Consider the following 25,063-nt stretch of genomic DNA (forward strand, 5'->3'; position numbering starts at 1 on the left):
TTTTAGCAGCGGTGGCCGAGTCTGTTGTTAGTGGTTTCCGAGGTAACGAGGCATTTGTAAAAGGGGCAAGGGGCAGTGGGAGGGTAAGGAAAGAAATGTAGGCAATTTATTGATTGGCTGTTTTGTCACATAGATTTGAACATGCGACACCATAGTGTAATTGCAATAACAATAAAAAAAAGTACGGATAGAAAGTCAGATAGCGGATCCAGTAGGGGGTGTGTTGTACCAAAAAGTGATCCCTCGCCAAGAACTGATGAACTGTAAGGCAGCTGCTTTTTTCTCAAACGTTTTCAGACCAAGGACCACTTTAACTACTAAAATGTAAAAGGGGAGGTGGGGGGTGTAGACTCCTGCCTCCACCCAGAGAACTTGCGCTTGCGAGTTTTGCGCCCTAACCACTTGGCTATCGGGCCGCCTCAACCTGTGACAGCGTTTTAATTATGCGTAAGCTCTTCGCTTCAGACACTGCACAAGTGGTGCTATTTATGTAGCATCAAAATAATCACACACATATGAGCACTGGCCGGATGTGATCATTACTAGTTAAACTTGACACTTGCCTGTTGTGTCCGTTATGTTGGAGGTTGCATTTGATTTGCTGAGTCCATGATTTTGAGCAGTGCGCGCCACCAGCTGTTGAGAGCGACTCATGTACCTGGCATTCTGAACTATGGGGCGGACTGCAACCCACAGAATGCAGACTGGAGATTTCATCCCTAGGTGGTGAAACAGATTTAGCTTCAGCTCGGTCATGCATCGGTTATGCGTCGGTAGGGAATGCTCAGTGCCCCCTGCTTTTCTCGCTGCTTAATCTTCTTTATGCTTTTCCCCCAGTAGCTTTCATTCTTTCAACTCTGGCCAGATTTAGGGAAGGAGGCCTGACTATGATCCTAGTAGCCCTGTGTTGGCCAGGAAGATACTGGCTGGCAGAGACTTTTCAACTTCTGTCCGGCCTGCTGTGGCCATTACCACTACGCAGGGACCTGCTGTCTCAGGCACGGGGGGAAATATTCCACCACGCAGAGAGCCAGCCTCTCTGGGTGGTGTATCATTAACACTATTCAGGGTGCCAGAGCCTCATCAACAGGGACGTTGTATGGGCATAAGTGGCAAGTGTTTGAGAGCTGGTGCTCAGAGTCACAAGTTATTCCATTTCAGTGTTCCTAAAAATGGGCTGAGGAGGGACGTTGATTACCTGGTTCAACTTTGTTGAAAGGATACAGCAACTGGGAAGAGGGATACATTATTGCTATGGAAGGAAAGTGAACGATTTTCCCAGCGGTAAACTATTGGTACATTGCACAAAATGCTTGTTAAGAATATTATTATATGTTCTGTATTTTGTCAAGGTTAACAATTTTGAGTCAGAAAAATGCAGGATTCTACATTGTCATTGCATTGAGGTGTGTCATTGTCACTTAATGGTAAATATGACAAAGATTATCTCATTTGTAACTCACCGCTTGCCACTGCTACACAGACACCAGGACTGGGGAAGGAGCCCAGGCTCCAAATGGACTGTTGCTAATGAAATGTCTGCTGCTGCTGCATTCTACGCTTTGGCTGATAAAACAGAGTGGAAACAGAAGAAGGAGTAGAGATCTGAAACAAGGAAGAGATGAGAAACGCAGGTAGGGGACCAAATGAAATAGCCAAGCAACTCTGATTTTCTTTACTCTCCTGCTTTGTCTTTCATTTTACTCTTCTCTGAATTCTTCTTGTACTGTTGTAGTAAACTCAGTCTTCATGCTTTCTTTGTTTCCCTTTATCTTTCCTTGTCACATTTTCTCTGCTTTATATTGCTAAACTGCAGAATTGTGTGTCCTGTCATAGAAAGAGGAAATGAATAAGTTACTTTATTCTTTGTTCTCATCTCACTTATTCTCTCTACTTCTTACACATTAGTGTGCTCTGTGTACATCCAATTTGTTTGCCAACTTAAATCCTCTTTCTCTATTTACCTCTTCCCCCACACATTTCCTGTCATCCCAATTTGTACAGATGGGCATAAAAATAATTATAACATCAAAGTGTAAACTCAGGAGGAAAATTAAATAAGACTAATGGCCTTATTAAGGAGTGAGCTCACAGCAAATTAGCCTGGACGAAGTTTATGCAGCAGCTGGGAGCTGAGAGCTAAATTCATGGAGAGTAAAAGGGCAAAGTCTTAGTTGGCACAAGGTCCCAGTCAGCAGCAAAAGCAACCACTGCAGCAGACACCAAAGCAGAGGCAGTGCCAAGTTTGGAGAAGCTGCAATCAGTATAAAACACATGACACCTGCTCCAAATGCCACAAACCGGTAGGTGGAAAAGAGAAAACTTGCATTGACTGTTTAGTTTACATAGCCAAGCATGCTACGCTATAGCTTTAATTGGTTTATAAAATGAATAGGTTATTATATGATTATTTTATTTGTTGGTTCTGTAGCCAACTTCTGTAACTTAATTCAGAGCTGTTTTTAGTTTTAAATCAGCTTGTTTCCAGCTTTTTCGATAATTTTCTGTTATAAATGTTTAACGCAAATGTTTCATAATCAGATAAGATGCTTTTAATTAACAGCTTCTTGTTCTGAGTTATGTTGAATGAATTTCTCCATCAATAATTCAAGCGTGAATGTGTATTAGAATTACCCTTTACTATATGGAATGATATGAATATTGACAAATGTATATTTAAACTTGTTTAAATGTACAATTTGTTGTTATTTGATTTGTTTTTGGGTCGATAGCTTATATACGCTGGAAATGTAACAATGAGGACATTTCCAGAAGAAAGAAAAATCAACAGAGCACTATGAGAACTGTCTCTGGTTTGTTTGTCTGCTTGTTTATTTGTTTTGAGAAAATTTGATAAGCCACTAAAGTGTTATCAGGTAAACTCTGTGACAACTAGTACAAACAATGTTGTAAAGAAAAGAATTTTCACCATTTTTAAGAAAATTTTATTTATTCCTCAGACAATCCCAAAGATTTTAGTGTTGGCAAATGTGAATGTTTTTACCAGGGGGCGCTTTTTTTTTTCAAAATGTATCTTTATTGGGTTGTCCATACATAACATACATTCAAGATAGGACTTTTCACCCAGTTTTACATTGTTATAAACACACAAAAATACAGTATACAAGCCAACCCTCCCACTTCCCCAACACGAGAGCCGTGCTCACATATACCAAACAAAACAACAGACAAACAAACCAAACAGCATAAATATGGGAGGAACTCAAAAGAGGTTCTGGAAATTTCAGAGTGTGTTGTACCTGGTGTTGCATGACCAGTTGCATACCTTGTTCTATGAAAATACTTTCAATTGCTCTGTTAAATGATTTCGTAGGTTGTGTTAATCTTCCAAAGACGGCATAGAATTAACATAAGAGAGAATAGGATCCCAAGTTTTGTTAATATTTTCAGAGCAACCCCCTAATACTGTACTTAATTTTCTCTAAATATAGGAAGGACATTAGGTCTTTCAGCCAAGAATTAGGAGACAGAGGCTTTTGATCCTTCCAATGAAATAAAATACGGCTGCGGGCTACGAAAAAGAAAAAGCAATAATACTAACAAATAACAAACTGTTCTTTGTTTTTGTTTTTTTAATTTACCTTTAAATGCACATATTTGTGTCCTGTGGGAGAAACCGGAGCACCCGGAGAAAACCCATGCAGACGGAGACTGCAAACTGTCAGTCGACCTCTGGCATTGTCAGAGGGTTTGACTGCGTAGAGTGCAACCATGACACCTCCGTGCTGCCCTTAGGTGTTGTAACGCTGTTCCTGTTGTCTGACCAGTATTTACTTCAACAGATCAGGGGTGCTTCACGAGAGAGGCAAGTGTGAATTCCTTTACCTCTATGAAAAGTGCACTTATATAATCACCTAGCTCATTTTCATAAAGATTAGATTCAAGTATCCCAACGATTCATGACAGTGTGACAGTGAGCTTTCATGAACAACAAAAGTAGCCTGAAATAGCAGGTATCATTAATTCTGTTGTTTGTTTGTTCGTTTTTTTACACACTTCTGCTTTTCTCTTTTGTGTCATGTCAAAATAACTTCCATAAGAAAGACTTATCCACATTAAAAGTTACATCCTTCATGAATGATACAGCATGTAATGTTTTGTTCCAGCTCATCTATTTGTTCTCTATAGCTGAATTTCAGTAAGGAATTTACAGCACTATGAAAGTCAGAACGTGATCTTCTCGCCATCTTATGCAGTTCTACTTGTGTAAAGCAACCAGGGACATTTAGGTCTGTTGTCATCTTTCACACATCCTTGATGGGACATATCCCAGATTTTATACATCTGACAAACATTTCTGATGACCCTTTCAGCACGGTTCTCATTTGTTTATCATCACTGTCTAAAGCAATAAAAGGAAGCAAACTCAAACAAAATGCTCTGTGTTGACCACAAAATCCAAAAACAGGGACTTACAGCTTAACAGCACACTGGGCAAGCAGATGCTTCTATGCTCTCGCTAAACTGCCCCAAAATTTACATGAAAACTTAAAATTTTATCAGTCAAACAAGAGAGAAAACAATAAAAAGAAAATTTGGAATACTGAATGGACCACCTCAAAGTACTAATTGGAATCCGAAAGTAATTCCCAAGTGGAAAGACTGAAGCTAGGCAAGGTGTAGCCTGAAGCTGAGCAAACATGAGACATCACAACTCCTCACAGATGGACATTGCAATCAACAGTGTGAAAAGAAAAACAACTGAAGTGCCAAATGCAATTGTTATTGAAGCTATAGCAAAGCTAAGCCCAAAAATGGACAACAATATCACCAGACTAGTAGCAATGAATGCAACTGAGATTTAAGACTTAAAAGTCCAGATATAAGCAGTGGAAAAAGAAATGCTCTGTTTCATCAAGGAATGAGGAGCTGAAAAAATAAGTCATGGAGTTGGAACGGTACAAGAGATGCTGGAACTTTGATATACATGGTCTGAAAGGAAAGGACGACAAACAAATCTGAAACATTTTCATGGATACTCTGTTCAAAATAGCACTGAAGTGGGCTACACCATTGGAAAAAGCGGTTGACAGATCCCTGCCTCAGTGGGAGAGAGGATGGACATGTTGTTAGGCCATAATGCAGTTCAATATGAGATGCCTTTAGGATGCCTTCAGGACGTTGTCCAAAAATTCCAAAATCTACAAAGACTTTTGGGGGATTCAATTCAAGCAAGACCTCTGCAAAGCTGTGTAGCAGGATGGATGAAGGTGGAGTAAGCCAGAATGGCAGGAAAGTATGTACTACAGAGGACATATGGGATACATCAATGGTAACAGGCTTGGTTCTGATGAGATAGGGTATAGGTAACAGTGTGTCATTTATTTCAGGCTCACCTAGTAGGACGCATACCATGAAGGTTCAGTCCTACCTGTTGTGGCTAGGGATTGATAAATCAGCGTTATAGCGTTGCTATACTTATAATCAGTTTACCTGTGAAAATTTTACAGTATTTATCATATCCGGAGAGTTAAATAATATTGTATATCAGATTATTCTTAGGTCGGTGCGCATTGGCTAGAGCAATTTGTGAAGGCAACCTCTAGATGGCAGCAGTGCACTATCAAAAGTTAAAAGCACTGAGCTGTGTCTATCAGGGAGAAGTGGGTTAGATTTGTGGGGCAAATGACCTCATAGTGTAGCATCATCTTCTTCATGAGGAGATGAAGACAGAATTAAACAGTCCCTTTCCTTCAGTGTATTTTGCCCTGTAGTCCGCTAAAACCCACCTTTAGTATTTGGTGGGAAAAGATATTGACTCCCCTTAGGAACAACTTGCAATCATACAGTAAGTCTCTAACTGTTAGGAAAGTAAATACTGCAATATCAGAACTCAGTGATCCCATGGGAATAAAAAAAAACCTCACGTTTGGAAGGACTCAGCTTTAAGGGCCTTTCTGATAACGTTAAATGTGAGAGGAACTCTGGGCTACACTGCTGCTATTAGAGGTTTGAGAAAAGGATATCCATGCTGTTTGTTGCTCTGTTATCTCCCATAACATCTGGCCTTGAGCTATTAAGGCATACAATCCTGAAGAATGACTCCCACGCCGCCCCGCATCAGCACCGCAGTGAGTGACGCTGGGGCTGCTGATGTGCTGTGGCGCACACTAAAATTGGGTGGCGCACAATGCACCAAAACCCCCCGAAACGGAATCCCAGGATATCCCACCCCCACCCACCACTCGAAACGGAATAGACCGCCTCCCATAGCCCTACTCCCCTCCTCTTTTACCTCCGCCTTCTCTCACTATCACCCCCCTTCCTCCTCCTCCCTCGCCCCCCCTCCTCCTCTCCCTCACGTCCCAGCTCGGGAGCGCCGCCGATCGGTCGCCAGGATTTTCCCTTCTCGGCCAAAATGGAGGAGGAGGTCTCTCGCTTAATGAAGGGAGCACAGATTGTATGACCGGATCTGCTTCAATGAAAGGCGTCAGGATCCGCTTTTGCTGATAAATAATTACTGCAACAAAAGAAGCCACTGAGGATTTATATCGCCATTTCCGCACAAGCGACCACAGCCATGAGCGCAGGAGAGGGACTAGATGAGGCTGCGAAGGACGCGGCAGACATAGCGGCGTTTTTCAAATCCGGTAAGTCGGGAAGGGGCGAGTCTGGCTCTGGGAGAACAGGAGTAGAGCTGTCGCTGTGATCACTGGTGGTCTGCCACATTGTTGACAAAAATGACAAAAAAAAACACTGATGGGTTTCATGTGCGAGATGTGCAGGCTACTGCGCGTCGGACCAGCTGGAGAGATGCGCACACCTTGTAGTTATTTACCACATTTCAGTCCACTGACTTGACATTCCGCAGCCTTTGATGACAACAGCTCGAGTAACACCTCCTGAAATATGTGCTTTTGATTATTAGGCAGTGACCCCATTTTGGGTTGGACCAAGTAGGCTACAAGGTGTGGATGGTTTCAGCTCGACCATAGTCTCTTTGGGTAGTACGGGTATTTCGACGTTACAAGCTGTGTTCATCACGAACCCCTTGGATGTGGGTCGAGCATTTTTTATTAAATTTCTCTCTGCAGACGCGTGTAGATTGAACAATCTTGTGAACGAACGTGCGATCATGCATCACTCTTAACACAGGTCTCCCATATCTCATGCACGGATAGAGGCAAGGCCATGGACGCACATATGGGCAATAGGTTGCACTCCACGCACTGGGCCTGTCTAATATGATGGCATCATCATAACAAATAAGGATAGGCCAGATCTGCATCCAAAACATAAACACCTTTCATAGGTCCCCGGGGCTGCACTGGTGCCTTATGTCAGGCAAATAATAATAACAAAGGAGGACTTTTGTCATGCACTTTGTTGTTATAGAGCTCGTTAGAAGCATTATTATCTGACAGACCCACTGCAGAGTTGTAGATGTAAGATGTAATTTTAGAGCACTTGAGCTAATGATTCTTTACCAGATGTAGTCACTATACACACATTAATATTGTTGATATATTGATAGTATCCCATTCCTATAAGAAGACATGTTTTGTTTGGATATATCGTTCTGAGGTATATCAATAGAGGTTTCCAGATGTAGTCAATCTTCTTCAAACCTGTGTAACAGGCATTTCTCACAGTGTAGAAACATTATATGGCAAGTTTTAGAGCTGGGACTTTTTTGTCATTATATGTAGAGATTAGATGTTGTTTTCTTTTTCCACCTAACACCATCAAGCCTCCACTTGTTTTAACTTTGTAAAATACATCTTTAACCCGGTCTGACAGAGGCATTAGGTGAGCAGGGAGTGCTGTTACACTTTTTTGGAAGGTACATGTTAAAGCAGACGTCCAGTGTTGGGAAAGATGTCGCCACCATTAGAGCAGGACCACCTCTGATACGCACCAGAAGAAGCAGCTGTCTCTCTCTCTCTCTCTCAGCTGTTTCTTCCTGTGACACCTGGTGCCTCAGGGTCTGCTGGTCACCATCTCCACAGATTACAGACATGCAGGAACACACACATGCACACAGCATGCGCACCAATCGAGTTATTGCATGATGATCAATAAATGCGGCAGACATGTGCTTGCATGCACACACACACACACACACACACACACACACACACACACACCTACCTCATACTTTTTTAAACAATCTATAAACCACATACTTTCTTCTAGAAATTGCCTCTACCACTCAGACGGTTAGGAATGTTGTCAAAATGGATTGTATTCAAATGCTACATTCTCTCTTACGGTTGGTTGGATGCCTGCCAATGTATTTTCCTATAGCTGTGTTGTATCAGGCTGGAAAGTTGGCTCACAGTGAAGCTGGACTGCTTGGATGTTTATATAGCAGCAAACGCAGTTCATACAGTATTCATGATGGAGACAGAAATAGGTTGTGGCCTCAGGAAACTTTTATAAGAGACTATTATGAAGAGAAAGTATGGAAAAGAAGTTTGTGGGAGAAAGGCACTAAATGCTGAGTGAATAATATCAAATACCTGCTACCTGAGATTAGAGCTGGTAGTTTAAAACCTTCTAGTCATCTTGTTTAATTAACATTTCATCTTTTTGTCATTCTAGTGGCACACAGAAATGGACATATTGGAAAGATGAACAGAATACAAGATACTGTATGTGAATGAATTCATTAATACATTGCACTGACTGTGCTCTTAATTGGATTTCATTTAGCAGACTTGAATAATGTTACAATCACCTCATGTTATTCATTCAGTTCATTCAAACATATTATTGATCTCATTGAGTTTTATTAATCTAACATTGGAAACTTTTTGTTAGTCATTTAGCAAAAAGGGTCATAATACTTCTAACCTTCAGATTTGATTACTTTCTATTCATCTCTCCTTTCTCTGTCGTTCATAGAAAGGCAAAGCTGCCGGCTATTCATTCATTTCATTTACCTTTTTGCTAATCAGCTATACCGCTTCATTTTTAGTTCTATTTTTGTTTCTCTTTATTCTGTTTGAAGTACGATCAGTCACACACACACATCTGCAGTCTTTCTATATGTCATTCATTCATTCATACTTACATACTATGTATCCCAGTCTTTCTTAGAGTTTCACTGTGCAGGACCAGTAGTAATGGCCATCCTGCTCCCAGTAGTCTCTCCAGCAGGCTCTAATTGCTGCCAGCTTGTTGCATGTTGAAATCTTGGCACACAGCTGCTCATCCTAGTTGATCCCAAGCACTTTATTTCTGTGGCTCTGTGTATGTATGTGTGTGTTTTGTTTTTCTGGGGCTGTAAATGCACTTTGGTTTCCCTAGTTAGCCAGTGAAGGCTAGAATTAGGCAAATTCTTCTACTAAAGAAGACATAAAGTGACTGCCTGGCCGCCTGGGTGGCTTGATCACTCACTAAGAGGTTGACTTAGTGAGACAGTAACTCGCTGACCAGCTGCATAACCACATGTGAGTTTGAAGCTACAAACGTGGCTGACTCTGTGATTACGCTGAGATTTCCATCAAAGCACCTAAGTCCTAGTTTTTGAATCTGCACTAGTTTTGGATTTCTTCACCTGAATGTATAATATTATCATCAGCCCTTGAAAATACTTGATGTTCCTCTTGGCTTGATTATTTTCAGTGAGCAGATGGAGCTCTCCGAGTCCCACACTGTTGCTGTGGATCACAGCTTAGCCGCTGAGTCACTCTCCCAGGTTGCTCATGCCGTGATTTAAAATCCAATCTCGAAATTTTTGCAACTGGTCAAAGATGAGAAATACTCAACTGCAACATTTTAAAGACAACATTTTTTTTTCTCCACTGTTTCATGTTCAGCTATCCTGGCATGTATCACCCCAGTATTGCAAGTATTTGCAATACAAACCTTTTAAAGCATGGGAATACAATAGCATTCTTCATAACTATATTTAGTTGTTTACTACCTTTATAAATAGCACAATCAGTTGACTATTAGACCAAAATATGTCTCCAGTTCTGTTTTGAATACAGTTGATGATAGTACCTCTTTGTTTCCTATTTAGATTGCAGATATTTGGAGTATAATCAGGCATTCTTCAAAGTGAGGCACCACAGCCCAATAACATACTGCTGATTGCCGAGAGCCCACGCAAAGCTTAGCAGCATGTCACCTGTGAACTTGAAATATTGAGTAATTTGTAATCAAAGGAAGTCACTCATAACTAGAGGTTTGCCTCATTGTGGAACAGTCAGGAAATGCAGTAGGATGAGTCTGGAAGTTGTGGTGTATTGTTTTCAAATATCTTCCAGCTGCTGGTGCAGCACTTGTAGCGATCATAAACAGAGTAAATTCAAGTAGCCTACTTATCTGGAATATTTGCAGTGTTATGTTATATTGAAAGGTTCGGGCACCCCTGGGCAAATGACATATTTTGATTTTTGAAGTGAACAGAAGATAATGCAACCCCTGGAAAAACATGACATTAAAAATGAGCCTTTTTATTTCATGAACCTAAAAAAAATGTATGAAATGTGGCATGTGCAAAGGTTTTGGCACCCTTATACTTGTAAAACATAGAATTTCATTAGGCCTGAATTTATCAGTTAAGACTTTTATGGCAGGTCAAGAATTGCCATTAGGAATTGTCAGCTGATAACATTTCCAGAGTTAAATTCGCTTGACTCTTCTGCTCCAAGCAAATGGAGGATCTGAAAATTTCCATATTAAGAATTCACAGTTAAGGGGAATCGTGGGAGTCAAAACAAGATCCTGAAGACCAAGAAAATTTACAGATAAAATTTGCTGGGCAGAAAGGCAAAGCAAAACCCCCATATGACTGCACAGGAGCTGGAGCAGACATGGAAGAGGCATCATTTTGTTCTTCTTTTCACTATAAAAGTCAAAAAAATATGTAATTTTCCCTCGGATGCTCAAACCTTTGAATACTACTTTGTGACTTGTTATTTGTTATGTTCTAGATAGTGTATGTCCATAGTAGAAAAGTGTGAGACAAAAAAGTGAGTTTTATAAATTATTGTGTAATCTTTTACAACATATTTTCTGTGTTATCATACATGTGAGGTTAAATTATAATGCACAGCAAATACATTCAGTACTGGGGTGTACAATAACTTGGAACCATGACGTTATATTTTGTCTGGCTTGACATATACCAATTTTGCATGACAAAGAATTATTGTGGTATGCTGATCTTGGTCTGACATGCCACATCACTAGCGATGTGAATTACTCAATACATCAAATGGAGCAAAATCTGATTGCGGTATAAACCCTGATCAATTAGCAGGGCCACCGAAACCAGATCAAGGCATTCTTATTAATTAGCTGTCCTACAAATCTCCCAAAGCTTCCAGTGTATTATAATCACAGAAATGTTAGCAAGATGCTGGGATGCTGTACAGTGTTTTATGCTTCAGCATGTGCAGTGAAGTTTTGCTAAACAGAGCTACTGTCTCCGTCTTATCATATCTTCATGTTAGAGCCATTAGCTCCACATGAACTAAAATCATCTGATCACTGTTGACACTTAATTACGGCATTACATCTTCGGATTAACCACTGTCAAATACATTTGATTTGTAAGGAGAGAGCCATCTTGGTGAAACCAAAAATAACATGTGCATGGTAGTATATTTTTACTTAAGGTATTAATTCATAAAAAGTCTCTTGAGTGACATGTAATGAAGTTACTGGGCCTGAACAATAAACTCAATTGACATAAAAGCATCCGAATGTACTGTGCTGGAATAAGATTAAACATCTGTCGAAACAACCTACGCAAGAGCCGCATCCCCAGTCATAACCACGTTGGTCATAAGACAGTGGTCATCAGTCATGACACCCATGGTGTATGAGGCTCAGGGCTGTTGCAAAGAACATCTCTTTACGGTGTGAAACTGGCTTCTATTTCTATTCATTACTAATGCAGACAGGCTTTCAAATATACATGTATGAGTGTCTTGGCAGTCTGCAGTGTTAAATAATAGATTTTTTTTTTTATACCAGAAGAATAATTGATAGACAGGAGCATAAGTGATAACCTGTATTTTGTCTTTGTAGTTCTGTAGAGAATAATTATGAAAGGCTTCTATTTCATAGTCAGGTTGGAAAACCCCTATACTTTTTTTTTTTTTTTTCAAATTTGAAAAAAAAAACCCAAAACTCTAACGACTAAACACTAGTAATGTTTGTTGCAAATCTTTATGCATGCTGTATTTAATAGCTTGTCGTTCAGCGCCTCTTGCATTGTGGGTAGAAACAAGACATCAGCATCACCAGTGGCAGTGGCAGTATTGACAATGCAGTGAGCTAATTCGCACTATGCCCAAAGTGAACCCAGTGACCTGTGCCAGTGCAGCCTGTAATGAGAGCCAAATCACTGAGCAGTGATTCTTCATTTTCTTCTAGCACAGTCCCAGTCGATGAAAGCATAATGACCTAATGTTATCTTGTGTCTTGCATACTCAAGCAGAAATCTTATGTAATCATGTAGATGAGGAAGAGGACTTCAACAGGCCATGCAGTATGTATCTAGGAGCATGGAGCGTGCGGTAAGCAGTGCTGATGAAAAAAAAGAGGGAGTCAATGGAAAGGCAAAGACAAATGTCTCCTTAGAGAGGAGACGAACAGAGTAAAGACACAGAGATGTAGGATCAGGAAATATAGGATAGAGGGAAGAGAGAGTGAGATCCAGAGAGAGGGAGAGAGGACATGACATACTTAGAGGGACAAACAAGCCTTCACTCATCAAATTATAGAGCTGAGGCTTGGGTGGAGCACACCCTGCAAAATGTAGGCTACTCTGCTCTCCATGAGGCTGAAACCTTATGGTTGCGTCCAGGGGCAGCCTAATTGGCAGTTGGTCAGAGTAAGAGACTTTAAGCTTAGATTGGCATTGCCTGCCCTGCTAAATCGCCTGGGCCCGGCTATCTCACTTATTCAGCTCAAAGAGGAAAAGAGGTCCATTTTGAAAGAGATAGAAATCTTAAGTATATAGTTATGTTATTATGTTATGTTCATGATAAGGCAGGTAGAGTACAAAATAAATTGCATAGCTGTTTCTGCATTAGCAATCAATCAAACTGATTTTTTTAATTGTATAGTCATTATTTTTATTCATAAATGTGTTTTACTATGAGCATGATGACAGTGCTTTTTCAATATTCCAATACACCAGTGTATTCTTATATGACTTAAAGTAACAAAATGACACAATGGCGTTGTTTGTATGTGTGTTACTCTAAAACAAATTGTTCCAGAACTCCGCAAAACCAACAAAAGATACCTGGGCGTCACCACAAGACTCACTGGCCACTAGTGAGAGCCAGGGAGTGGTTTGCCTTCAAAATAAAAGGACATGTTTCAAAAAACAGGGACACGAAAATAAGCAAAAAGAGCTCTAACACACTGCAAATCTTTGTAGGTGTGGCCTAAGTCATCGTACCATGAAATATTTTCCTTTGATAAATAGTGGATACATTCATTTCCAATTTCATTTGTTGGTTCAACCGTATTTGCTGAACCAGTGATATTATTAATAAGTCTGTGATCGATAACAGAACTCAATCAGTGTAAGCAATAAGGTTCTGTGTCTAGATATAAAAAACAGTTAACTGTGCCAATAAACAGATCAGGGTGTTGATGAATATGTGATCAGTAAGTGCAAATAGACTCATGACGGATAAGCAACTCCAGACCAGTGTACTGTATGTGAGTGAGGCAGTTTTCCCCTCCCTCCCCTGAGTTTATATAAAAAGCCTACTGTATGCTCCCAATAAGGACCAGATGTTGGGATGCTTGTTATAGCTTGTTCCTCTCTTAGTGTTTATTGGAGAGTTTTATGGAGAAGACAATCAAGAAGGCAGCACAGCCAGACAATTACCTTTTTTACAGCCGGACCATGCTGATCGATCTCATCAGAGACTCTTGACCTTTTCGAGGGACTCGTAATACACTTTGCGGACATGTAACCCGCCTCCATCTCGCCAAATTATTGAATGTTGTAAAATGTCACATGCGTGTGTTCAAAGTGACCTCTGTCTAAACCAGAGGTCACTTTGAACACACGCAGACAAGGACCAGACCTGTCTTTAACACAGAGGAAAATGCTGGAACGAAGCTGGTCAAATATTTTTGCCATTAATTTTCTGGACAGTTTGAAGACATACAGTCCCTGGGCTTAACCTTGCATGATGCATTGGGGACCAGTCAGCAGCAAATGCTGTGAACCTCAGTGAAAAATATGTAGCACAATGATACTACCCTCTTAGATCTATGCTCCATTCCTCTTCATTGTGCATATGCGAGGAGAGATCCTTCTCATTCAATAATACAATGTGATAAACAAACAAAAAAATTATGCAGGGCTCTTGATTCTTAACTGAAAACTATATTGATTAATTTTAGGTTATATAGGGGGAACATTTTTTGTTCATTTTTTTCATGGTTGTCATCAGTTGAATATGCTTCCATTTATATGAAAGATATTGTTCGGTGGCCTTGTCGATAATCAGGAATTCTAATAAGTTGGTAATGTGTGTGTAGGATGCTAAGTGTAGCCTCTGGGACAGCTTCATTACCTCACACATGCACATATACACACGAGGCACACACATGCACAGAGGTATAAATCACTACTTCCCACCCACGTTGCCCCAGGCCATGGAAGCAAGGAAGAGGGGGATGGAGGGATGTGGGGTGAATGAGCAAGGGATGGAGGCAGAGGAGGATTGCGGGTCATAAAAATAGGCTGTGGGCTGGTCTGTGTGTCTCCTGCAAATCCCTCATCTGATAAGAGAGAAACCTCTATCAGTCAACTGCAGACTCCCACTCTTTCTATCCTTTCTCATTCCTTTCATCGCCTCCCCCACTCCTCTCCCACACAGCCCTCCATCATTACCTCATTCCTTGCCTCTGCTCAGGGTTGTCATATATTCAAATAATGATCTTGTTTTGTAATAAGTGTAATGTAGTGCTCTCCTGTTGTGGTGATTGCCACCACAATGCATGCTTCCCTTCTCTTGAATGTTTAGTAAATGATGCATCAGAACAAAGGTTTTAAATCTGGCCTACCAGACCAACCAAGAGATGTGCGTCGCATACAAGGAAAAAAGAAACAATATAAAGTGTCTTACGAGTTTGGACACCACAAGCCACTACAACACTTTGGCACAGATTTTAAAAGGAGGATGCCAAGTTCACCGTTAACACAAACAGGCAAAGCATTTTCACAGTATTATGTCAGCTTTTGGAACCAAAATACATTATATTGTTCCAGTAAATAAGCAGGGAGCAGCAATGGCCAATGACCACACTTATCTTTTTCACTTTCAGAGTTTTTTTGAACACTGCTGGATACCATCACATAAACTTATATTAATTTGCCGGGATTCCTCCACATTCCTCGACCTGTCTCCTCTCTTTTTGCCCCCCAGCAGCAGATGCTTCAATCCCCCCTGTCTTTCAAAGTTCCTCTCCTATCACCTCTTATTCCCTAATGCTTAAACCAAGGAAGCATCTGGATCTGGGATTTGAAGTCGCATGCCTCCCACAATGCTTTGTGCCTCATTTTTTTTTCAAGAGTAGCACTTTGAAAAAGCAGCCACCGACTCATGAGGACATGGCCCCCTTAAGTTCTGAGACGCACAATTTTTGAAGAACTTCCTCTTGAGAGAGCGGTGCAGTGTCAGTAAGTCAGGTGTCGGGATCTGTGTCAGTTTTTCATCCATAAAATCGGTTCGTGAGGGAATCAGTTCCTCTTTTCGTGTACAGTGCATTAAAAAGATCTTCGAACTTCTTTCTCAGTGGTGCAGCAGTTTCCTAATTCTGAATTTTTTCTTTAGTTTTAGGGTCGTATGCAATTAAATGTTGTATAAAGTTGAGGATAGTGTAGCAGCAACTTTCAATAATTCAAATTCTCTCCCACACAGTCACACACTCGCACATGTCCAACTGCATACTCGCAACTTCAGATAGTAGACCCGTGCGCTTCAGTGCACTTCCACCACTAATGGCATCTTTTACATTTTTTTAGCAGACAAGCCAAGGTCTTACTTCAGTCAGTATGAAAACAAAAAAAAAAAAATCTGAATAAAAACAGAACATGAACTAGGCTTGGGTAAAATCAAAGCAAAGCACAGCCTGCAGTGTGCGTTTGCATACATGTGTGAGCTTGTGTTCTGCCTGAGAGTGCTTGTCTTCTGTCAACAGCTGCACGCGGTCTGTCCAACAGGAACTGTGTAGTCTCTCTTTCTCTCACAAACACACACACACACACACACACACACACACACACTCTAACGTTCCCTCTTGCTTTGAAGACAGCAGCAGGCTCTGATCCCTGTCGCGTGAACACTGCCAGCCCAGTGCTCCTTTGGCTTAGGAGGGCTAAACTGCCGCTTGGCCTCTCTGGCTTCAGATAAACTAGGTTGAGGATCAAACATCCCATCCAACTGTATTGGCTTGCAGAAGTACCTACTGTTAAATTGGTACTGTTTTAGAAAGAAATGCGCCACATTTTGTTGTGCTGTGGTAGCTGGCTGTTGTTGATTTTGTTGGTAAAGCGTGGGTACATTGAGGTCAGGCTAAAGCTTATTGCCAAAAAAACTGAATGCTTGCACATCAAAGAAAATCGAATGAATTTGATATTTCACGCTTAACTACTATAAGTTGAAACTGTGAAACTGCCTTTCCTCATTTTTCTTCTTAACTTCCTTCTAAATCATCCTCCCTAAAGGTGCATTGTTGTGTTTTCCAAGCAGGATCATTAGATTCTTCATGTCAAGTCGACCATGTATTGAAGCTGCACGAACAATTGTCAGGTTTTTATCAAAGGTTTGAAAAAAATCTGAGAGAAATCTTAAGTCCTTTACCCTCTCAGAAGATCTCGCTCACAGCTACAAGTGAAAGCTCTTTCACTTGTCTTTGTCTTTCGCCCTATTTGTTAGAAGATTACCTCTGCCTTCTCTCCTTCACTGACTCCCTTCTGTCCATATGACCATGTTCGCTACCTAATCCCTGCCTGGCTGGCAGCATATGCTCACCATGATTTCCTCACATAGTCTCTAGTCACTAGGCATTCCACCACACAGTGAAGCTGATTTAACGGCGAGGAAGATGTTCACAGCATCTGAACATTACTATAGTTAGATTTTTCACAGCTTTCACTCACTTCTCCTCAGATTCAAACACACTTTGAGAACAAGACATAGATGCCAAACACATGTAAGGCACATAGAGGATGAGCGCTCTTCACAGGACCAAACACTTTATACACACTACACTGTAGAAAATGAAAAGTACAGCGTGCGAACAGGTGTGTTGGGACTCAGTCATTCAATAGACCAAATGTTTCTTTGCTCCACTGGACAAAGGAATTCACACCCCACAGTTCCTCACGGTTCACACCTGGGGATGACCCTTCCCCCCCATGGACCCCACTGGCCAGCCAGTGTGGGCCAGCGTGTGACATGTGACCCCCTAAGGTGTCACAAACAAAACCAGTCTTCTAGACCCCTTCTCTCTCTCTTCCCTTCTTGGCTTGCTCTGGAGAGCAGCTCCAGCCCTCTCCTCTCGGTTCTTCAAAGGGCAACAAGGCCCCAGCCCAGGTCAGCTCTGCTACCTGAGAAACTAGCTCTCTCGCCGGCCTGCAACCAGCAGCCTGCAAACACTCTTCTCCTCCACAACAGCGACCTGCTTCGGATTAACTGTGAGTGAACCAAATCCTCTTCAGAATCAGCGGCTACAACACAAGGCCAGCTGATTTTCCAAGCAACAGGAGTCGTAGCAGAGTTAGCATGGAACAGCTAACTCTGTGAGGAGAACAAAGGAGATACCAGCAAGCAACACAGCCAGACAGGACTTTATTCCACCAGGAAACCCCCCAAACTCACTGGACTTTACAAAACACTGGAAAGGACCTCTTTGCTTGTTCCAAGGATTGGGTAACGTTAACGGACTGGGCCTTACCTCTCCCAGCACAGCATAGCACCGCATAGCTAATCAGCAGAAGTCTTAACTTGTTAATGTACTTGTTGATTGATGTCTTGTTGTTGTAATGTTTGCTTAGGTTGTGGTCAGTCATACAGTTAATCGAGTACTCGTATGTTCACACACATAGCAGTACGTCTCAGTCCTAGAACCTGCATGAAGGTAACCTTCCCCCTCTAACCTGGTACCTTTAGATTACATGAGCTAGGCTAACAAAGAAACTCACACCTCCCCTCTCACACACACTAGGTGGTCTCAGCGGCCATTTTAGTAGTTTCTTTGTTTACCGCCATCTTTGTAGTCTTCTTTGTTCAGGTCATGTGGTCACACTGACCACTTTGAGTCGGCCATCTTGCCTTTGTCTGTGTCCCCACAGACACACACACACACACACACACACACACACACACACACACCTGTATATGCTAGATTAGACATTGTACTTTACTCTGCTCCATTGTAAATAAATGCCTTTTAAGTATAACTACTGGTGTCTTTAATGTTGCACAAGCGTGAATATTGCCAACCTCTACTCGGTAGAATTCCAATCCTTCAACTGTAACTTACTATTGATTTGGTAATTTGGTAATAGTTAGTAAGCTAATGGTTAATCAGAGTTCCAGATTAATGGTAATAAATTGAGACTAAAACCATATTGGCTATTTTGCCTATTAGTTTAGGCTGGTGCCCCGTGAACTTTAATTCATTTTAAAGATATTATTTAATATTAATATTTTTAATATTAATATTTCCTTAATTTGTGATAGCCAATAAATTGATAAACAACCAAAATCTAACACATTTGGTGTCCAGCTCATGAGGTAGAGTACTGTTAACATAATGGTGCCGCCCGTGTGAGGCCGAGTACTAATGATTTCCAGTTACTAATAGAGCTCAGACCCAACATAATGGTGCCCCGTGTGAGGCCGAGTACTGTTGGCAAATATTCATAATTGTGCAATATTAAATTCATAATTTGGCCAAAACCGCAAAGGTTGAAAAATTTTTAGTCCACCACAGGAGTAAACATCCAGGTGTACTTACAAACAAGTGCACTGTGGTGAGAATTGGTTTACTAATTTTACCTGAAGTAATATTAGACGTCCTCCAGTTATTAATAGCTAACACTTAAGCCTTAGTATCAAGAGCCTGCTATTGTTGCTAACAATTCCAGTTGAATTTATTCTGTAGGAAATGTAAGAACCTCAGTCCAGCATTTGAATACCACGTGTTCAATGCTATCTAGTAAAGCTGTCAGAATTGCTGCTCCCTTTAACATTAAACACTGTGTGCCGACAGCCCTGTGTAACACAGAGAGCTTATACCTGGCTGTTACTGCCAAGCATTTCAGCCTGAGTAAGAAATAGAGCCTGAGATAGAGCCACAGCGTGCTACCAGCCCTGTGAAACCCAAGTTCTGCACCTAGCTGTTACTGCCTTGCATTACAGCCTGAGTCAACTTGAAGAGATAATCTTTGGACTGTTACTGCCTTGCATCTCAGTCATTGCTTTTTGAAACATTTCTTAAGCAGACAGTAAACCTGCACTTGCCTTTACTGTCCTTAATCTTTATGCCCACTAGTGTAGCTGCCCCTCCTCCACAGGAAGCTACCCCCCATAGTGTAGGCCACTGCATTGTTTAGTTAGGCTAGTGTACTACCAAACTACACTACAAGGTGTCTGCCAGCGCAACACCGCAGCCAACTATATTGCCTTCTTGTTTTGTGAAAAACTTGTTTAACCTCCCTCTTTCCCAGACACAACAATGGAGAACTCCTGTGTAGAGCAGTTTATTTCTTCCCTAGCACAGAGCCTGAAGCCTGGCTACCTAGAATTTATCAGCAAGTTAAATTCCAGTGAGTGCAGTAAAGAAATAGACTTGCTACTCAGTGACAAAGGTGATGCTCAGACTGCATCCAAAGGCCCATTGTTAAGATGTGTACTGTTGAACTTCCACAGGCAAACCAGCATTTCACTTCAGAGCCAAGCAGCCCTAGAGGAGGAGGTAAAATCGCTTAGAGCTCAAAATGCTTTTCTCCTCCAAGAAGTTAAGGAAGCTAACAAGAAAGCCATGCGCTACTTAGGAGACCTGCATGCAGCAGAGTTAGATCTCTGTTCACACAAGGAAGAATTGTTAAAGGTTAAATCAGAATGCCTTGCTCCACCACAATCGTTCAGTGCTTGTGATTCTGGTTTCTCTGCTTCACACTCTTCCCTTAATGACAGGTTAACTCCGCCTCCACTCAGAGGATGGGACCAATTCCCAACTGACCCTAAGTCCTGGGAAATGAAGTCAGCTCCTCAACCTCCACTGAGAGACAGAGGTTACACCCACCTGACTTCCCATCTTCCTGAAACTGACAATGAAGAGACAGGTAGTTTATCCGGTAGAGGATATTCATGTTCCCATCAGCCACTGATGCATAACAGTTTCACCTGTGCTCACCCCTCCAACAGAAGGACCAAAACTTTTCCGGACTGTTCAGCCTCCTCTCTGCACCTCCATGAGAGTGATGACCGCTGTTCAGCTCCTTCCTCTAGTCCAGCTAGCATAGTCTCGCCTTCATCAGTAGGGACCTCACAGTGCCCCCGCCTCGAAGCGCTTGAGTTATTAGCAAAGGACATTGAACATTTTGATCCAGACAGCTCTGATCAACATATTGAAAACTACTTTAGGGAGTTAGATCACAACCTAATTGATTTGCCCCATGCAACCCAAAGGGAGAAAACTAAACTTGTGTGGAAGACCAGCTCAAAAGCAGTCCACAAGTTTATGCAATCACTGCCTCCCAGTGTCAGAGATGACTACAAAGAGCTCTGTCAAGCACTGACAGAAGAATTCTCTCCTGCTGCAGATGAGATAGAATCTTTGGTTGCAGCTTCTCAAATCAAACACTCCCGCCATGAACATCCCAATGACTTTTACCAACGTTTGAGGCATGCATATTTTCAGGGTAGGAACACACCAGGCTTAGAGCAGAACTCCACCTTCAAGTCTTTGTTCCTACGAAACCTCCATCCCTGTGTACGCACTCATGTTACACTGATGACGCATCAAGGTAAGCCCACCATGCAGGAAATAAAGAAAATGACAAAAATGGCTTGGGAAACCATGGTCAATTCCAAGGCAAGGGGGAAAACAACTGAGCCTAGCAACTCAAACACCTTAGCGTCACACAGACATGTAACCTCAAAAGATCACCCTCAGAACAGATCGAAGGGGGGTGATAAAAGGCCACATATGGGTGCTGAGCGTAACCGCCACGCCCACCAAGTGCGTAGAGATAGGCACTCCCACAATAGGAGCAGGAGACGGCCTTATGCAGAAATTCTGGCTCAGACACAGGACCAGTCAACACATGGATCAGACAATGACCACGTCATCTCTGACCATGTTAATTCAGACAGTGACAATGCCTCTGAATGTTCTTCCTTCAGCTACTCAAAGTGCTACAGCTTTGTGCCACAGGTTAAAGAAAACTTAAAGCACCGGCGCTCCAGAGTTCGCCGCACTGAGTACTGACAGTAAGTAGGCTCAGGGTACCCTACACTCTTCCAGATGGACACAATGGGTTTGTCAGCAGCAGCAAACTAAATTCTGAATCAAATCAGATACAAGTTTAGGACACTGCATATACATGGCACACTCACCCAGACACTCCAAATCTTGTCATTCTAGGTGCCACCCTCTATATCTCACCTTAACAAACTAACATCACTGACTTTCCTGTCCTCACTAACACCATGAGTAACTAGGAAACATGTTAGTTGTTTTACACTATTCGATCATTGTGGTTATTATCTGAACTCTGCTTTGTAACCTGATTGTTCTTGCTTAGCCAAGATAGATAGTGCTGACAAATGCCCGGATGTTACCCGTTGAATGAAATGACAAATGGACTATACATTATGCTCTCAGGATGACACGTCAGGTGGCATCCTGACAACAAAGGGGGGACTGTTGGGACTCAGTCATTCAATAGACCAAATGTTTCTTTGCTCCACTGGACAAAGGAATTCACACCCCACAGTTCCTCACGGTTCACACCTGGGGATGACCCTTCCCCCCCATGGACCCCACTGGCCAGCCAGTGTGGGCCAGCGTGTGACATGTGACCCCCTAAGGTGTCACAAACAAAACCAGTCTTCTAGACCCCTTCTCTCTCTCTTCCCTTCTTGGCTTGCTCTGGAGAGCAGCTCCAGCCCTCTCCTCTCGGTTCTTCAAAGGGCAACAAGGCCCCAGCCCAGGTCAGCTCTGCTACCTGAGAAACTAGCTCTCTCGCCGGCCTGCAACCAGCAGCCTGCAAACACTCTTCTCCTCCACAACAGCGACCTGCTTCGGATTAACTGTGAGTGAACCAAATCCTCTTCAGAATCAGCGGCTACAACACAAGGCCAGCTGATTTTCCAAGCAACAGGAGTCGTAGCAGAGTTAGCATGGAACAGCTAACTCTGTGAGGAGAACAAAGGAGATACCAGCAAGCAACACAGCCAGACAGGACTTTATTCCACCAGGAAACCCCCCAAACTCACTGGACTTTACAAAACACTGGAAAGGACCTCTTTGCTTGTTCCAAGGATTGGGTAACGTTAACGGACTGGGCCTTACCTCTCCCAGCACAGCATAGCACCGCATAGCTAATCAGCAGAAGTCTTAACTTGTTAATGTACTTGTTGATTGATGTCTTGTTGTTGTAATGTTTGCTTAGGTTGTGGTCAGTCATACAGTTAATCGAGTACTCGTATGTTCACACACATAGCAGTACGTCTCAGTCCTAGAACCTGCATGAAGGTAACCTTCCCCCTCTAACCTGGTACCTTTAGATTACATGAGCTAGGCTAACAAAGAAACTCACACCTCCCCTCTCACACACACTAGGTGGTCTCAGCGGCCATTTTAGTAGTTTCTTTGTTTACCGCCATCTTTGTAGTCTTCTTTGTTCAGGTCATGTGGTCACACTGACCACTTTGAGTCGGCCATCTTGCCTTTGTCTGTGTCCCCACAGACACACACACACACACACACACACACACACACACACACCTGTATATGCTAGATTAGACATTGTACTTTACTCTGCTCCATTGTAAATAAATGCCTTTTAAGTATAACTACTGGTGTCTTTAATGTTGCACAAGCGTGAATATTGCCAACCTCTACTCGGTAGAATTCCAATCCTTCAACTGTAACTTACTATTGATTTGGTAATTTGGTAATAGTTAGTAAGCTAATGGTTAATCAGAGTTCCAGATTAATGGTAATAAATTGAGACTAAAACCATATTGGCTATTTTGCCTATTAGTTTAGGCTGGTGCCCCGTGAACTTTAATTCATTTTAAAGATATTATTTAATATTAATATTTTTAATATTAATATTTCCTTAATTTGTGATAGCCAATAAATTGATAAACAACCAAAATCTAACACATTTGGTGTCCAGCTCATGAGGTAGAGTACTGTTAACATAATGGTGCCGCCCGTGTGAGGCCGAGTACTAATGATTTCCAGTTACTAATAGAGCTCAGACCCAACAGGTGCTTACTGTAATCCTCGCAGGGCAGCAGCATATGCCAGGCTGTTCTTTTCAGAAAGGCAGCCGGGAGAAGTCAGAGTGAAGAAGAGCTAAGCTGCCTCTGTCCCTCAATCCCTGCCTCTCCTGTCTGTTATCTTGTGCCACTATAGTGTCCTACTGATGAGTGACCCAGAAAGAAGGTTTGTCAGTCTTCAGTCAGATACAAAACACACTTTGGTTAAAATTAAGAATTAAATGTGTTTTTTGGACGCGGCATGGAACACTTCTCAATTTTGTTTTAATTTGAAAAAAAAAGAGAAATTCAGTCATTTCCTTATTTATTTACTGTGAGTTTTTTTCTGAAAGTAAGATTTGAGTGGTGGATGTGTGGATTAGCAGAATGCCCCATAATGAATCAGTCGTTATTAATTAATCAATCCTGGATCAATCGCGATGTAGAAACTGATGTCACTGAATCCAGCACTGCCGCTCAGCCAGGACCCAATGTTTTCTCCACTCTAATGTTACAAGCTTAGAATACCAATCAACAGACACACTGCTTTGCTTTTTCACACGTCTGGCTGAATATTCTTAACATTTCATCTCCCTGAAGATAATTCCCCAGGGATTAGAGATAAAGATATCTACTGTACTTGGTATCTTTAAATGATTCATTCGCTTTATCAGCTGGTGTGCTGAGAGTCATGCTTGAGTGTGTGTGTGTGTTTGGGTGTGTGTCTTAGGGGGTGTGAGAGCATAGGGTAAAGAGGAGAGAGCGAGAGAGCACAGAAGAATCTATAGTCTCGATCTATACAGACATTTTGACTCAGAAGTGTACAATATGTCTTCACCAGCTGTTCAGCTATATCATGTACTATATGTGCATTTACACATGCCATGTGCACATGCATAGTATGATGTTTGTGTGCACATGCATCTGTATGTAGCATGTCTAATGGCATTTAATCTCAGGGAGGGACCATCCAGAAACTCAAATCAAAGAGCTGCTCCACAATTGCTCATTCACTCACTCTCTCATTTTTACTCTGTAATCACAAAGCTCTAACTTCTGACACTAAAACATGGTGAGGGTTGAGATACTGTTCTAGTGGTTCACAGGACAGGCCTCTCACTCTTTATTTCCTTTCTTATTAAACTTCCTTTCTCAAATTTTTTGTGTCTCTCTGTCTCTGTCTTTTAGATTGTTCTCTTCCGAAATGTGAATCCAAACTGGATGGCCCAGGTCAAACCTCAGGTAGGACACATGATTTGTTTATCTGTCTTGCCAGTCAGGTCAGTCATTATGAAAAAAACATTGCATGTAATCTTATTTGTCCAGCATCAAACAGAATTCGACTTGAAAGTGGGAACCAAGGATTTTCATGTTCAGAGAGAGCCTCAGAGCTGCATGAGCTGTGTCTTTGTGTTTGGCAAGACGAGAAGCGCTGCAGCAGAACAGCAAGGCAGACGCACAAAAACACTCCCATGGATAAGATACTGTGTTTGTGTGTAACCAATCTACTGTATGTATTTGAGTGTGGATGTGTGTGTGTGAGGAGACAGAGCTGAAACATCAAGAACACCATGTACCATGTCCACTTTAAGTAAAATGTT

The 25,063-nt window shown here is 41.8% G+C and overlaps 1 protein-coding gene across 2 annotated transcripts in view; it reads left to right on the plus strand.

Annotated features, from left to right (window-relative positions):
- The first annotated feature begins 6,359 nt into the window (after positions 1-6,359).
- triob (trio Rho guanine nucleotide exchange factor b) overlaps positions 6,360-25,063 on the plus strand; it is a 112,539-nt gene continuing 93,835 nt past the window's right edge. The window contains exons 1-2 of one of the 2 annotated variants that reach the window (XM_056379847.1): positions 6,360-6,611; positions 24,651-24,704. In XM_056379847.1, the coding sequence (XP_056235822.1) occupies positions 6,542-6,611; positions 24,651-24,704 (124 nt within the window). In that variant the 5' untranslated portion in view covers positions 6,360-6,541. The remainder of the gene's footprint in view (positions 6,612-24,650; positions 24,705-25,063) is intronic. The other variant, XM_056379842.1, reaches the window with a different exon arrangement.

The sequence above is a fragment of the Seriola aureovittata genome, chromosome 7 (assembly GCF_021018895.1).
Source record: "Seriola aureovittata isolate HTS-2021-v1 ecotype China chromosome 7, ASM2101889v1, whole genome shotgun sequence".
Taxonomy (NCBI): Eukaryota; Metazoa; Chordata; class Actinopteri; order Carangiformes; family Carangidae; genus Seriola; species Seriola aureovittata.